Source organism: Anabrus simplex, chromosome 1 (assembly GCF_040414725.1).
Source record: "Anabrus simplex isolate iqAnaSimp1 chromosome 1, ASM4041472v1, whole genome shotgun sequence".
Classification (NCBI taxonomy): domain Eukaryota; kingdom Metazoa; phylum Arthropoda; class Insecta; order Orthoptera; family Tettigoniidae; genus Anabrus; species Anabrus simplex.
In genome coordinates this window covers 494,843,183-494,860,999 of record NC_090265.1, presented here as the reverse complement: position 1 = coordinate 494,860,999, position 17,817 = coordinate 494,843,183, and the positions used below count along the sequence as shown (strand labels likewise).

At 39.9% G+C, this 17,817-nt stretch overlaps 1 protein-coding gene across 5 annotated transcripts in view; it reads left to right on the top strand.

The window, feature by feature from the left end:
• LOC136857009 (longitudinals lacking protein, isoforms H/M/V) overlaps positions 1-17,817 on the top strand; it is a 377,513-nt gene that overhangs the window by 170,644 nt on the left and 189,052 nt on the right. For all 5 annotated transcript variants that reach the window (XM_067135346.2, XM_067135347.2, XM_067135344.2 and 2 more), the window contains exon 4: positions 6,577-6,691. In XM_067135346.2, coding sequence (XP_066991447.1) covers positions 6,577-6,691 — 115 coding nt within the window. The remainder of the gene's footprint in view (positions 1-6,576; positions 6,692-17,817) is intronic.

Sequence of the window (17,817 nt, the reverse complement as noted above, 5' to 3'; positions counted from 1 at the left end):
AAATGGCGTATGGCTTTTAGTGCCGGGAGTGACGAGGACATGTTCGGCTCGCAGGTCTTTTGATTTGATGCTCGTAGGCGCGTCGTGATGAGGATAAAATGGTGGTGAAGATGACACATACACCCAGCCCCCGAGCCGGGAATAGAACCCCGGACCCTTGTGACTTAAAGGTGAACACGCCAACCATTTAGCCATGGAAAATACATGGAAAACAGTAAATACAGCCAATATAAATTTTTACGGAGAACAATCCCGATGACTGCATGAAAGGTTTATAAATAATCATTGAGTATATTTCTCTGACGAAAGTTCAAATAAAACATGCATACATTAGATCACACACAAAGGTAATGTCTAAAACCAACTCAAGAACTCGTTGAAAACTAAATCAGTGTAATGTATAGCTTGGAATGTCATAAATAGAGATATTCCTCCCCAAGAGAAAGCATAGATGGGTCATACTCATAAATAATGTAATACACATTTTAAGGTCAAAACCAAGCTCGATAGCTGCAGTCGCTTAAGTGCGGCCACTATCCAGTATTCGGGAGATAGTGGGTTCGAACCCCACTGTCGGCAACCCTGAAGATGGTTTCTTTGGTTTCCCGTTTTCACCCCAAGCAAATGATGGGGGCTGTACCTTAATTAAGGCTACGGCTGTTTCCTTCCCAGTCCTAGCCCTTTCCTGTTTCATCATCACCATAAGACCTCTCTGTGTCGATGCGACGTAAAGCAAAAAAAATTAAAAATGCGGAGAAAATGTACAGACAGGTAATTCTATACTGAATACTCCAGTAACACAAGTTCAGTTATATTTGAACGAGGATTATGTTTGTAAGTAATAATAATAATTATAATAATGTTTATGGCTTTATGTACCACTAACTAATTTTACGCATAGTTCTTTTATGTGCACCTTCAAATACCGCGGGACTGAGCCAAGTTGGGGTCAGAAGGCCAGCGCTTTAACCGCCCGAGCCACTCAGCCCAGTGATTATATTTGTTTTACAATTACCTTATCTATAAACACAGTTCTTGAGGATCATGAAGTTCAGTTCCTGGATGTTCGGGAAACAGAAATGACAGAGCAATGCTTTTGAAGAATTTACTGCGCGAAACAGGTAGTTTTTTTACAACATGAAATATGGTGGTGCGTTTACATTTTTCCTTACATGCCCATATATAGAGCTGCGTTTCCGTATCTGGGAAAAGCTACCAAACAGGTTATCTCAGTGCGTTACGGCACTGCCTGTTATGGCTATTTAGGGAGATGGCTAGGTCGAATCCCCTGTCGGCCATCCTCGAATATGGTTTTTAATGGTTTCCAATTTCCATTTTCAGCTAAATGCCGGGATGGTACCTTTCTCATAGCCACCACCACTTTCTTCCCATTCCTAGCCCGTACAATTACAATTACACCCACAGACAACGCAGTAGTACATATAGCTCACCCCCATGGAGTGTACCAGGAAAAGGAGCTGTAGATCTGGCGAGCTGAACATGTCCTCAGACACTCTCAGCACTAAAAGGCATGCGCTAAAAAATAAAATTTGAAAACGTTCAAGGTAATCTTAAGAAGTGGTAGCATTTATTCAGATACTTTGAAGTTTCGTGAGGTCATGTTACATAATGAAACCACATTACAGTAGGGCATATATACAACATGGAAGGTAACTGATGCACCAAATTAACACAGTAGATCTTGGAGTGAGGATCACAATAGCGTAATTTGCAGGTCTGTATCTTGCACCGTTGGGAGAAAGGAGACGAGCGGTATGTTCCGAGCTATCAGTGGAGAGATGGCATGGAATGACATTAGTAGACGAATAAGTTTGAGTGGTGCTTTTAAAAGTAGGAAAGATCACAATATGAAGATGAAGTTGGAATTGAAGAGGACAAATTAAAGCAAATATTCGTTTATAAGAATTTCTTTTTTCTTTCTTTCTTTCTTTCTTTCTTTCTTTCTTTCTTTCTTAATCCGTTTACTCTCTAGGGTTGCTTTTTCCCTCGGACTCAGCGAGGGGTCCCACCTCTACCACCTCAAGGGCAGTGTCCTGGAGCGTGAGACTTTGGGTCTTGGGTACAACTGGGAAGGAGGACCAATACCTCGCCCAGGTGGCCTCACTTGCTATGCTGAACATGGGCCTTGTGAGGGGATGGGAAGATTGGAAGGGGTAGACAAGAAAGAGGGAAGGAAGCGGCCGTGGCCTTGAGTTAGGTACCATCTCGGCATTTGCCTGGAGGAGAAGTGAGGAAACCACGGGAAACCACTTCAAGGGTGGCTGAGGAGGGAATCGAACCCCCTTCTACTCGGTTGATCTCAAGAGGCTGAGTGGATCATGTTCCAGTCCTCGTACCACTTCTCTAATTTAGTGGCAGAGCCGGGAATTGAACCCGGGCCTCCGGGGGGTGGCAGCTAATCTCACTAACCACTACACTACAGAGGCGGACTTGGAATAATTTACCAAGGGAAATGTTCTATTCATTTCCAAATACTTTGAAATTACTTAAGAAAAGACTAGGTAAACAACCGATAGGCAATCTGCCACATCAGCGATTCCCTAAATAGACAACAGCAGTGACTGACTGATTGACAGATTGGTCGCATGCTGCACGATGCTTAACCCACTCGGCGCTAGCGGCTCGATATTAGCGTGGTCACATCCGGCATGGTCGCTTCTGCCACATAACCGTGTAGACAAGCAATAATGCAAAGTATCGGTGGTCATAACTTTGTGTTCGATGTAACTGTTGGTGGCCAATCTTGTCTGTGCATGAAACATCGTCAGTCTGAAGAAGGTGGAAACAACAGCAGTCTATGAAAGGCATTAGACAACATGCCATGCAAACTTGCAATGAATTTAGGACATAAATGATCCATAGATCTTTTGGAATAGTCATGTTGAAATCTTTTATTCATTGTGTCAGATTAAGCATCTGGTGGACTGAGAGACTCATAGTTACAGTAGGTTATAAACTCGCTTTAAGTCTAACCTGCTTATAAAATTCATGCACATTAATAGTATTATGTCAGAGAAACTTTCTCTTATGTATTTAGGATAATACAAAGGTGGAATTTAAAAAAAAAGCCATGTACCATACTTATAGTTTGTGGTGTGGGGTTACTGTAGTCACGTCCTAGTTTGTGAACCACGCACAACGGCTGAATGGCCTAGTAAGTGGTCATGAGGATCGGGATACCAGTTGCTCTGTCATGGGAGTGGGCATCTCGGAGACATTCTGAGTCACGGCCCTCCTTGTGTTCAGCCGCTAGGACTATGCATTCCACCGGTGGTCCCTAACCTGCTAGAGGAGAGATCCTCATTTTGATTACATGTAAGTAAGGGTACCTTTCTGCTTCACAGAATTTTCACCTAAAACGCTCAGAACATTTTAAGCAAACCTCAGACCTATGGGAGTAAAGGAGTCCCATTCCCATTTGACAGGCGAGGGACTCTGTGGAAACAACTTGGCGACCAAAATGGAATTCGATGGGGAGCTGTTAGTATTAATGGGGCTTAAGGAAGAAAAAAAGAGAAACTGACTGAGTCAGCAAAGAGGATGCATCTGGATATGTTAGGAGTTAATGATATTTGGGTAAGGGGAGGTAACGAGGAAGAGATGGGAGAATATAAAGTGTACTTGACAAGTGTTAAGCAAAGGGAAGGGCAGAGTGTGGTGTAGGACTGTTCATCATGAATGCTATTGAATGCAACATAGTTTCTGTTAGGAACGTAAATGATCTAATACTGAGCTCGATAGCTGTAGTCGCTTAAGTGCGGCCAGTATCCAGTATTCGGGAGATAGTGGGTTCGAACCTCATTGTCGGCAGCCCTGAAGATGGTTTTCCCTGGTTTCCCATTTTCACACCAGGCAAATGTTGGGGCTGTACCTTAATTAAGGCCACTGCCGCTTCCTTCCCAGTCCTAGCCCTTTCCTGTCCCATCGTTGCCGTAAGACCTATCCTTGTTGGTGCGACGTAAAGCCACTAGCAAAAAAAAAAAAAAAAAAAAAAAAAAAAAGAAAAAAGAGAGAGGAAGGCCACTTTGTTCACTTTGTTCCTGAAAGAATTAGAAAAGAACAGGAGGGCTATGGCAGAAGCTCGACAGTCTTTGGTGTCTATAGATGAGAAATTTCCTAACTAAAGCAGAAATGGTATTGAATTTTTAATCTGAAAATGAACTTAATTTGATTAAATTAAACTTCAAGTTTTGAAATTTAATATCCACCTTAATTGCTCATTTGTGTTTAGGATGTTAATTTTTAAAAATGTATTTCAATATCTCTGTCATAGCTGGAATCTTAATTTCTAATTTTATTTTTAGTCATCGCATGTCAGGAAAAAAATGGTTTTTGTGTCAGGAAAACAGTGAAATGTCAGGGAATTTTAAAATCTCAATTTGGTGGGCAAATTTAAGTCTGATTCGAACTGATTCGAAGCAATAAAGCACGGTTTCATAGTTATAAGTCAATTTATGTCTAATATATGACTTTTTCCTAAAAATGCGATATCAAAACCTGACCTGACCAAGCAAAATGAGTTATATTTTTTAATTCAGTATGCAATAAATATAAAAGAACAGCTGAAGATATGTTGACCTCAAAAATGATGCTACCAGTGTTCCATATGAGTATTGTGAATACAGTAGGATTACAAGATGAATGCTATTTGAAGCTTATGTATGGTATTACATTATGTTTACTTTTGAAAGGAAAAATCACAAAATTCTCTGTACGTTTCTAACCTTAAACACAAATTTTTCCAACATTTTTTAACAAGAATTTGAGAAATTTGCATAAAAACCCACTCTTGACCTTGAAAACTTTGGTATTACACGTCAACTGATCTGGTATGTGCTGTGTGATAGTGCTGTATCTGAGCTGCTCACCAGTGAGTGAGTGAGTGAGATTTGCTGTAGGTATTTTGGAGAGCTTTCCAGAAACCTTAGTGTACACAAGGGCTCAGCACTATCATTTCTCTTTTTGTCCTCACGGACACAATCACTCAAGATCTGCAATCCAAAGCTCAGCTGTGCTGATAATGTCATGCTCACAAACACTTTTAAAGGAGTAACCTAGAATGATGTTTCTGCCAATTAGGTCTTCATCTCAATAAGAAGACAACAGAGTATCTTTGTAACTAGCCCAGAAGCCAACATCAAGTCAGTACTAAGGACTTGACCAAGAATACAGTCTTCATATATCAAGAATCCTATGTACAATTAGATGGCAGTATTGGTAATAAAATGCAGTCATGAGTAAATGCAGGCTGGATGCTATGAACCTGAAAGTTGACAGCCATCAACCAAGGGGCTGGCCAAAACAGTATTGGCACTGCGACAGCTGACATGAGAAAGGCTCATAGAAATATCATTGATGTGTTAAGTCGTGTAAACTGACAATTGAAGATCCTGTAAGCGGATCTGGCATCAATAGGACAAACATGAAGGTGAAGAGGAAGTTGTTGACTTGTGTAGTAAGAACTAAAATCTGGTGTTGTTTTATAGCAAGTGACAGCATTTGGAACACAAAAACTTTTCAAACATAAGAAATCATATGGCAAATATTTTTAAATATTATTAATTTAATTTTATTCTTATTTGCAATCTCAAAGGTGCAGGATATTTTACTGCTGTCACACAGGATCTTCTTTGGTTGTCCATGAAGATTTGGTGGTACATACCCCAGTTTTCTCTATTGCCATTTTTTCCCACAAAATATCACACAACGTAGCACATTATACTGTATCTCTATCTGGACTCGAACCCTGCTGTTAGGAGCCATGAAGATAATTTTTCGTGGTTTCCCATTTTCACACCAGTAAAAGCTGGTGCTGTACCTTAATTACGGCCATGGTCCCTTCCTTCACAATCCTAGGCCTTTCCTATCCCATCATCATCGTAAGACCCGACTGTTGGTATGACATAAATCTAATAGGAAAAAAAAAAAATGTCACTGCCCCAACCGTATGGTACATACAGCTAAGCAGTAAACAAGAAGTTGTACTGATTGAAGGTACAACAAAAATGAGAAAAACACTAGGTGTAAATTAACATTTACAAAAATATTATTTTTTGTTATCAGTGCATCTTTCAGAAAGTTCATTTAAGTTTGTTCCTGTGATGTGATGTAAGACTTTGCCTTATCTGAAATCATTTGAGTACAAATTTAGTGTTTGCATTTTTTTTTTTTTTTTGGTTTATGAAGTTCGAACTGCATTAGGTACTGTTGTCACATATCTCTTCCACTGTGTGACCATTGCATTTCTAAGAAACTGAATGGTCTGGTTGCTGTTAGTGCTTCTGTTCATGTACATAAGATTTTCCTCCACATTGTGGGGGGGGCTTGGTAATAGGAATAGAAGCTCTGACTGCAACCAGACCATTCACGTTCTTTGAAATGCAACGATTATGCAGCAACAAAGATATAGTGCAAAGGCAGTATATTTGCTATTTAGATTGGTTTGTAATTTAACCGAATGGCAAATACAGTCTCATACACAAAACTTATTACAGTTGGGGCTGCATTGAGCCTCATATTGTTAAATTTTGTAATAATTCCCTTTCTTTTCCAAAGGATGATTCAGATGGCAACACTCGTGACGAAGCAGTACGTCAATCAGTTCTGGATCAACCTGGTCCATCAGGAATGATTCCAGCCGTCGGTCAACCTGTTGACAAAGCTGCAACAGGTAATGTACAGAAAATTTCAGACTTTTGTTATTAAAGGAAGGGTAATCTCGTAATAAAGTGGTGTTGGGGTTTTGCTGTTTGTTTTTTATTTATTTATTTATTTATTTATTTATTTATTTATTCATTTGGTAATCGATAACTCCCTCAGTACTGCAGATTTTTAATCAGTGTAAGACTACATACTGTAGTTCACTTCTTTTAGATTCGTAGGAAAGGTAGGCATTTCATTTTACTTCAATAATCATATGTGCCATGAGTTTTGCAGTTATTTTGTCTTGTAGGAAGTTAAAATGTAATTTATTTCCATTTTATTAAATCCTATTGCTTTGAGGGTTATACTGTGCTCATTATTAAACCAATAGGTTATTAGATTAAGAGGTTTATTACACCTTAGAAGTTTTACTGAATATGAAATTCAGTTCCCCTGCTCCAGGATGTCCTCCAGTTCATTATTTTTTTCATTCAGATAAAACCTGCAAATTGACTGGGAACTTCTTATTGGACGAAAAGAAGAAAATAGTGCATGAATGTAGTATCTAATGAGGTTACCCTTCCTTGCTACACAAAAAGTTGGCACAGATTCTCAGATGCTTGATATTTTATTTTGAACTAGCTGATGTACCCGTGCTTCGCTACGGGATTCTCAGAAAGACCCTACCGGGAATCGAACCCAGGACCCCTGTGACCAAAGGCCAGCACGCTAACCATTTAGCCATGGAGCCAGACGATGAATGGCAACAGAGATACAAAGCAAATCACAACAAACAATGGCCAATGTAATGTTATTGTTGATCAATGATATGAGCTTTCTGTATTGTAGTCCTTCACATTCAGTTTTCTTTCGACTCTGTAATATAAGGCCGTCTTATAAAATTAATTATAGCATAGACTGTAGTTCCTTAATCCCCAACTTTACATACCGATTTTCATTAAATTCTGTTTACCCATTTTCTCGTGACGGCGCTGATATGATCTTAGCAACAAAAATCCATATTCATGAATATCTCCGTTATCATACGGTCAAAATGTATAAGATATAAATGATCGGAAATTTAATACTATGTAACTTTATTTATATAGTAATTGTCCATAAGAACACTAATAACAAATATTCGAGAATTAAATTTAGGGCCTTCCTCTAAACTACCATTTCGCTCAGCGTGAATAAAGTTATTTTTTTTTTTGCTAGGGGCTTTACGTCGCACCGACACAGATAGGTCTTATGGCGACGATGGGATAGGAAAGGCCTAGGAGTTGGAAGGAAGGGGCCGTGGCCTTAATTAAGGTACAGCCCCAGCATTTGCCTGGTGTGAAAATGGGAAACCACGGAAAACCATTTTCAGGGCTGCCGATAGTGGGATTCGAACCTACTATCTCCCGGATGCAAGCTCACAGCCGAGCGCCTCTACGCGCACGGCCAACTCGCCCGGTAATAAAGTTATTTATGGCCTATAATGTACCGACTTATTCCCCGACTTTGCGTACCGATTTTATTTACGATGGGGCAACTAATAACAAATATTTGAGAATTAAATTTTAGGCCTTCCCCTAAACTACCATTTTTCTCATTGTGAATAAGATTATTTATGATGTAGATTGTAGCGACTTAGCCGACTTTGCATACCTATTTTAATTAAGATAGGACCACTAATAACATAAATATTTGCGAATGAAATTTTAGGCCTTCCCTTAAACTACCATTTTTTTCAGAGTGAATAAGGTTATTTATAGTTTATATTGTAGCAACTAATTTTAGAATTTTACATACTGGTTTTCATTAAGATAGGACCACTAATAATATAAATATTTGAGAATTAAATTTTAGGCCTTCCCCTAAACTACCATTTCTCTCAGCGTGAAAAAGATTATTTATGGCCTAGATTGTAGCGACGTTTTCCCAGACTTTACATACCGATTTTCATTAAATTCTCTTCAGCCGTTTTCTCGTGATGCATGTACTTACAGACAGACAGACAGACAGACAGAAATTACGGAAAATTAAAAAATGCATTTCCTTGTTACTATGGACATGACTGATACAGAAATACCATTATTTTCAAATTTTGAGCAATGTACAGACAAAACTCTTATATAGATAGATGTTACCACTGCTCCTCTTTTTCACCTTTTATCATTATAAATTCTCAGTCTTACATTGACAGATTGGTTGGATTCCCCTAATCTGACTTCCTAGATCATTGCATTTTCCCATGTTACGAGAAATAGTATCAGTTGATATGTGTAGGTGTTAATTTTGTGGTTAACAGTGGGCGAGGTACTTCTTGAACAACTGTGTATGGTAGCAATTACCTGAATTGTGTTAGGTATATTCTTCATTGGAATTTAAAACGTTGCTGGTAACCTACCAAACATGTTGGAACTTCAATTATGGCCATCATATCTCTTATATCCATCTCACAGTATAGAGATTTCATATGCAGTAGAAATAAACAATTTGACCAAGAAGAGATTTCATATGCAGTAATGTAAAATTATCCTTGAACAGAGCCTCATTAAAGCTATATTTCTAAAGTTTAGGTGTGCAAATATGGAATAAATACAAGTAAATACTTCTGCAATCTTCAAATAATTGTATAATCATTAGAATTGATATTTGGAGTTGATTGAAAAGTATGCATTCAGTATTCATCGATGTTATATAGGTGTAGGTTGATTTGTTGATGTTGTATAAGTCTACAGTACAGTATCAAACAATCACTACTGATCTGCATTTAGGGCCGTTGCCCAGGTGGCAGATTCCCTATCTGTTGTTTTCCTAGCCTTTTCTTAAGTGATCACAAAGAAATTGGAAATTTATTGAACATTTCCCTTGGTAAGTTATTCCAATCCCTAACTCTCCTTCCTATAAACAAATATTTGCCCCAATTTGTCCTCTTGAATTCCAACTTTATCTTCATATTGTGATCTTTCCTACCTTTAATGACACCACTCAAACTTATTTGACTACTGATGTCATTCCACGCCATCTCTCTACTGACAGCTCGGAACATACAACTTACATGTTATAATTCTCATGTTAGGTCCGTATTGAAATGTACGTGAATACAAAGTATGTTAAAAGTGTTATTTTAATATCCACCTGTTCAATACAAAGAGATTCAGTAAATTAAGAATTAAATCTTATCATAAAAGGTTACAAGGGGCATGTTTCACTCATTTTTAGGGCATCATCAGCTTCAAACTCAAACCTCTAAGGTGAATAATCAGGATCCTGATTGTTCTTACAAATCGTAAAAAGAGGATATCAATGTAGGTGTTTGTCTAACATAAAATTACAAGAATGTCCTTGGTTAAAACTGTAGTATCAAGCTGCATGTCACAAGTTCACAAGATTACACTGTCTGGAGTGCTGAGTCAGTGCACCCAAAATCTGTTGAGGGTGGAGCGATAAACATTTCAATCTCTGTAATGAGGTAGAAATGTGTTTCCTTGAATACTCCTATTGGAGGATAAGAAAAAAGTAAAGCTGCTAGACTGTTAAAGATGTTAATTTTGTATGTTAAGATAAGACAACAGTCTTCTTTAAGTAGCTGTGGAACAAGGAAGGGTGTTCAGCTGTCTGTAGTCATATTTATCTGGCTTGAAGGAGCGAAAGTCGAATGTGTTAAGATTGATGTTTGCTTGGCCATCAGACCAGGTGTGAAGTCTTACTGTCTGATAATGTGGTTAAGCAGTTCGAGTCCTGTCGGAAAAAACATTTTACCATCAGAATATTAGGTGGCAGGGTAGGAGAGGCCAAGCAGGCATGGAGTTTTTGGTAATGAGACAAAGTCACTCAAAGTGCTTTGGCACTGCTGGTGGCTCCAAGTAGCCTACGCAGTGGCCTCCATGGTATGCACTAGCCATGCGTCTTGGTAGGTGTGCTAGGTACCAACTGATGAGCCCAACCTAGCACACGGGGGCGAAACGCTGGCAACCAGGAATGAGTTAGCTGGAAAATTTATTATGTCCAAAAATGGACCATTTATATTGGTATTAAGTGGTATGTTCCGTGCTGTCAGTGGAGAGATGGCGTGGAATGACATCAGTAGACAAATATATTTGAGTGGTGTCATTAAAGGTGGGAAGGATCGCAGTGTGAAGATGGGGTTGGAGTTCAGGAGGACAGATTGGGGCAAGTATTTGTTTAGAGTATGGGTGGGGGAGTTGGGGATTGGAGTGACTTATCGGGGGGGATGTTCAGTGGATTTCCAATTTCTTTGCGGTCATTTGGGAGAGGGCTGGGAGGGCAACGGATGGGGAATCTGCCACCTGGACGACTACCCTGGGTGCGGATCAGTAGTGATTGATTGATATGTTTTGTACCCCCCATCCCCATCCCCACCCCCACCCCCATATAAATCATAACACATGGTTTATATTTAAAGATAAAAATTTCATAATGTTCCGTATGTATCACAATGAAATTGAAATAATAAATAAGATAGTTCAACCTATTCAATACAAATAAATATGAACATATTTTGCCTCTTCAACTGTTTTTGTGAACTATCTTACATGGTTTATATGTTGCTTCATTTAAAACTTAAGAAATTACAAAGTTTCCCTGTTGTTTTCCTCACTGAGCCAGAAGTTGCTAATTACATATCAGTCTGCCAAGCCTATTGAAATGCATGCACCAACCGATTATCTTACTTCTGTATTTTCCTAATACAACACAAATGCTTCTTTGGTTTAATTGACTGCAAGAATTTGAAATACAGTTTACCAACTCAAGAAAGGAAGATTTAATCTTGGTTAGCTTGGTAATGAAGTTGAGAGATACAAGGTCTTTGCCAACTTTTTGAGACAGTATTACGATGAAAGCTGTTTAGTAAGGATGTTCAGGTGCCAGATTGAAGAGCCACTTATTCTGACATTGTCGTAAACATGGGGAGGAATATTTTTTCCAAAGACTGAGTTGTATTTCATGTGTTAACAAGGCTTTGTATGGCTAAATGAGGCTATCAGTGCAGTAGTGGCCTAACAAACATTTTTTTGGATGACTTGTGATATCCCCCAATAATAACCCTTTATGGCCTAAACTCTGTGTCTATAAAGTGACCAAAGCCGTATACTGCCAACAGTATGTTTGTCCAATACCAGAAAGGGCTATTATAGGCCAACATCACACTCATTTAGACATGTTTGTTAGGCCACAGTTGCGCTGATAGCCTCAAATATAAGTGCACCTGGACCGTTCTTTCTTAATTGTTTGTGTTCAATGTTTCTTATTTAGTATTTCCTTGTACTGCTGGTGTGTTTGCTGAAGGTATACATGCTTTTTTTTAGGGTAGTCTGATTTGTTCATTGAAGGTTAATTTTACTGTAGTAGTGTGATTTTCCTTGTATTTTTTTCTGTGGTGAATCTTCGGTCTGTATTGAATTATGGATATGCCTCTACTATTATCGAATTATTGAAATTGTGTTCCAGGTAGTAAAGTTTGTTTACTGCTTTATGCAGAATGGAAAGTGTGAATAAACAGCACACACCATTTCTCGTGATTTATTCTTCTGAATTGGTAGTTTTGCACTGAACTCCTTTTTCTCAGATGCTTTATATCCTCTGTGAAGTTAAGGTGCTTCGCTTACTTTTGGAAAATGTCTTTTCAAGTAATTGTATTTACCGCTCACAGATCTCTATAAAATGGATACTTTTAGTGTCTACAAATGTAATATATTTATTAGTGTTCGAATCGGTACCATCACCTGTTCATGATTTTTCCATAAAACGTTAGAGAATGTTAACAAAATATGTTTCATGTATGTCACAATAGTTGACACCATGGGCACAAATGGAAGAGGATTGAAATTTTATGTGGAACATGGATAATTAATTCCTATATAATTGGTCCATTATTGGAAATTATAAATTTTCCAGCTAACTTATTCTTGGTTGCCAGCATTTCACCTCAGTTTGTCTATTTGGGCTCATCAGTTGGTAACCAGTACACCTACCAAGACACTTGCCTAGTACAACCTGGCAAAGCTGGAAACCAAGAATGAGTTAGCTGGAAAAATTATTTCCAATAATGAACCAGTTATATTGAAATTCTGAATTTACTCTATCAGGACAAATACACTGACTGACAGAGCAAATGCAACACCAAGAAGGAGTGGTTCGAAAGGGATGAAAGTTGGGGAAAAAACAGAGACGGCACGGACGAATAATTGATGTTTATTTCAAACCGATATGCAGGTTACACAATGCGCACGGCATCGATTCAGTAGGATGTAGGACCACCGCGAGCGGCGATGCACGCAGAAACACGTCGAGGTACAGAGTCAATAAGAGTGCGGATGGTGTCCTGAGGGATGGTTCTCCATTCTCTGTCAACCATTTGCCACAGTTGGTCGTCCGTACGAGGCTGGGGCAGAGTTTGCAAACGGCGTCCAATGAGATCCCACACGTGTTCGATTGGTGAGAGATCCGGAGAGTACGCTGGCCACGGAAGCATCTGTACACCTCGTAGAGCCTGTTGGGAGATGCGAGCAGTGTGTGGGCGGGCATTATCCTGCTGAAACAGAGCATTGGGCAGCCCCTGAAGGTACGGGAGTGCCACCGGCCGCAGCACATGCTGCACGTAGCGGTGGGCATTTAACGTGCCTTGAATACGCACTAGAGGTGACGTGGAATCATACGCAGTAGCGCCCCAAACCGTGATGCCGCGTTGTCTAGCGGTAGGGCGCTCCACAGTTACTGCCGGATTTGACCTTTCTCCACGCCGACGCCACACTCGTCTGCGGTGACTATCACTGACAGAACAGAAGCGTGACTCATCGGAGAACACGACGTTCCGCCATTCCCTCATCCAAGTCGCTCTAGCCCGGCACCATGCCAGGCGTGCACGTCTATGCTGTGGCGTCAATGGTAGTCTTCTGAGCGGACGCCGGGAGTGCAGGCCTCCTTCAACCAATCGACGGGAAATTGTTCTGGTCGATATTGGAACAGCCAGGGTGTCTTGCACATGCTGAAGAATGGCGGTTGACGTGGCGTGCGGGGCTGCCACCGCTTGGCGGCGGATTCGCCGATCCTCGCGTGCTGACGTCACTCGAGCTGCGCCTGGACCCCTCGCACGTGCCACATGTCCCTGCGCCAACCATCTTCGCCACAGGCGCTGCACCGTGGACACATCCCTATGGGTATCGGCTGCGATTTGACGAAGCGACCAACCTGCCCTTCTCAGCCCGATCACCATACCCCTCGTAAAGTCGTCTGTCTGCTGGAAATGCCTCCGTTGACGGCGGCCTGGCATTCTTAACTATACACGTGTCCTGTGGCACACGACAACACGTTCTACAATGACAGTCGGCTGAGAAATCACGGTACGAAGTGGGCCATTCGCCAACGCCGTGTCCCATTTATCGTTCGCTACGTGCGCAGCACAGCGGCGCATTTCACATCATGAGCATACCTCAGTGACGTCAGTCTACCCTGCAATTGGCATAAAGTTCTGACCACTCCTTCTTGGTGTTGCATTTGCTCTGTCAGTCAGTGTATTTCAGGTTTCCTTAGGGAATCATAATCTGTATCATCTGATGGCCAGCAGGCATCAGTTTTTGTAAAAGAGACAAAGTCTCTCATAGTGCAGTGGCACTACCTGTGGCTCTAAGTATACCTCTCTTGTGTGCACACGTTCACTGCTCCCGCTTGCCCCTTGGGTTCCTATTGTAATACTTGTATCTAACTCATTATATCTTGGATCTGCAACACGTACATTTTTAAAATGTTTTCAGGGTGAAAAAACATGCATGAAATCACTTTTTTTTCCCCTCAGAATATTTACCAAAATAAGGGGAGATAATAACGATAAAATAACACCTCTTCAAATAAATAAATGTCGTCTCAAGCATTCATTACCTCTTCTTGCGAGATAAGTTTCCTTGTAATTTAAGATTTATCCCCACCTCCGTATAGTTAATAATAAGTAGCCTATGCAGTGGCATCCTAGCCAGAGAGAAGACGTTACTTTCTAGTTAACCCACCCCTCCACTTCGGGGAGGGGAAAGAAAACCTTTCCTAGGTCCTAGGCCTCGGCTAAATGCACTAGCCATGTGTCTTGGTGTCATGGGTGTCTGAAGATGTGTCCTACCAACTTCTCTTCTTCTGGTCAAATTACATCAAATAATTTTCTTTTCTCCACCTTAATTCAGCATCTCTGTGTTTTGTGATGTAACTACCCAACTTACCTTCAACATTCTGTGGTAACATACCTGTAAGGCTATTGTCTTTCTGCACCAGTTATTGTCAGTTTCATCTCCATCCATTGCTACACTCCTCACAACCGTTTTGGGGAAAATCTTTCTACTGTGGCTAATCATGCTCATCCCAAATAGTTTTCTTTTCTTAAGAAGCCTTCGTTTCTTGGGCTAGTTTTTTTTTTTTTAATTTTATGTCTTGCTGCCTTCATTTCACATTTTGTTATTGAAATAGCAATATTCATTTCCTGATGGAGATTTTCTTGTATCATATGACATCTTTCGACCATACTCCTGTAGTTTTGTTTTAGATTTAGATGTATTTGTTCTTATGCTCTTTCTAGACTGTATCCGTACCCTTCAGTAATTTCTTCAGATACTTTGCAGGCTCAGATATAATAACAGTATCATCTGCAAATCTAATTTTAGATTTCCTTATACAGTAGACTTAATTATTTGCGGGTGGATTATCCACGATGGATCACCAAAAAATAAAAATCAACAACTTGAGAAAAGTTCCAAGCCCAAAAACTTTTTAAGTCACTAGTGGCTCGCAGCCTTTTACCTCTTAAACAGTTGACGTACAGAGTATTGGCCTTCATTGTGCTGGAATACAGTTTAGTAAGCAAGTGCTAACAGTACACAGTATTATTCATTGGTTTCTGTTGGTACCAAAAAAATGTTAGTTAGTGATAGGACAGAAGCTGGAAATAATGTGTAAACTTGAAAGGCAGTTCTACAAAGTATCCTCAGACTTACGGCATGGTTGCAGCTATCAGGATGTCAAGAAAACAAAGACAAAACTATAATTTTTATGAGTTGCTCCGACTCATTCAGGGGTTTGTCAAAGCAGAAATTAATGAAAACATCATCCAGCAGAGAACTGGATAAATTTAGAATGATTTCAACAGAAATAAGCAGAAGGCAAGTGGGTAACTTGTGTAATATGCGCCAGGCAAAGTCTGCATTTGCAGACTAATTTAATGCATCATCTGGTTGATTAACGAGATTTAAACTTCTGTTAGATACACCATCAGAATATTGGGCGGCAGAGTAGGAGAGGTAGTAGTATATAATTTCTAATCTAGATTGTGAGCCAAATTCTAACATGACATCACTTCACAATTTGCTTTATGTCACACTGACAGAAAGGCCTTAGGGCAGTGATGGGATAGGAGTGGAAAGGAAGCGACTGTGGCCTTAACTAAGGTACAGCCTCAGCATTTGTCTAGTGTGAAAATCGGGTAAGCATAGAAAACCATCTTCAGGGCTGCTGACAATGGAGTTCAAACCCACTATCTCCTGAATGCAAGCTGATAGCTACGTGACTCAAAGACAACATGCTTAGAAAAGAACTTCTTCTGTGTACTTCATGGTGGTGTGAATCTTTCCGAATAGTATTTAAAGTTCGAGTTGGCTTTTTGAAAATCAAGAATGAGAGGTTGTTTCTTTCCTTTTGATAGTCAAATCCAGAAATTGAAGCTTTTTATTTTCAATCTCTAGCCTAAATTTTATAAAAGGGTCTTCTTGTGATGGGGTTCTATTTGAGTGGTATTAATTGGTTTGTAGTGCCATTATTAGGCCAGTAAGTTCTGATGGTAGGGCAAGGGATGAGAGGGCATTCTTAAGTGTTCATGCCCCATGTTGTCAAAGGCCTTTAACTGCCCTTTTTTATTTCCTTCAGTCATGCAGTCTGTTATTTCCTCTTAAAATAATAATCACCACCTCATACAGTCTGAAGTAGATTATTGTGACAGGCCTGTTCCTTTGCGTGAGGATGTTGGTAACATGGGGGATGAAATACAAACTGGAAAAAGAATTGCAAGACAGAATCATCACCTGCATTATAAAGTACTCTGTGGCTATACTTAGACACTCTGCAAGGTTCAGCGTACATGATACATCTAGCCTTACGTTTCCAAGCAGGATCTACTAACCAGGTTTAAACCTTTTTCGACTTAAGGATATATTATTTTCTTGTAAAATATATTGCGCACCATTCAGTTTTATTAGGCCAAACCTATATTTTTGGTCAGATAATAAATATATGTGACTCTTCTTTAAATATGTAAATGATTTTTAGTATACTCTACTAGGGTAGCTGCTTGGAGAGTCTTACAAACAAACAAACAAATATAACAAGCAAAATTGAATTATGTTTATGAGGTGACCATGCGGTAGTTAATAGTAATATTAATTTTATATCCCACTAACTGCTCCTGTACGGTTTTCGGAGATACCACAGTGTCAAATTTTTGTCCCACCAGAGTTCTTTTATATGCTGGTAAATCGATTGATAGGAGGCTGATACATTAGTAAAACTACAAACTTGCATAGTTTAATAACTTCTTTAGTATTATTTTTATGTTAAAAGTGCAGCTTAATACGAGGGCAGATCAGAAAATAAGTTGCACTTCCCAGTTATACACCTATACAACAGCAACATGACTATAACGACATACACTGTAACGTCACTTTTCCACATAGTTTCCAAGAGACTCCAAACATTTCTGCGAACGCACAACCAACTTGTCGATACCGGATGCATAGAAATTTCCTCCAGTGTTCTGCAACCACTCGGAGGCAGTGGCCTTCACCTCCTCATTGGTCTGGAAACTTCGACCACCGAGCTCCGTTTTGAGCTTACCGAACAGATGAGTCACATGGCGCTAGGTCGGGACTGTAGGGTGGATGTTGCCAGACCTCCCACTTGAAACGCTGCAAGCAGTTCTCTCGTTTGGCAGTCCTTGTGAGGTGTTGCGTTATCGTGCAACAAAATCACACCGGCGTTCAATTTCCCTCGGCGCTTTTCTTTAATCGCTTTATGCAACCGGTCAACGTTTGACAATATGACAACGCGTTGATCGTAGTCCCTTTCGGCATGAATTCCACGTGCAGCAAACCCTCCATGTCAAAGAACACTGTC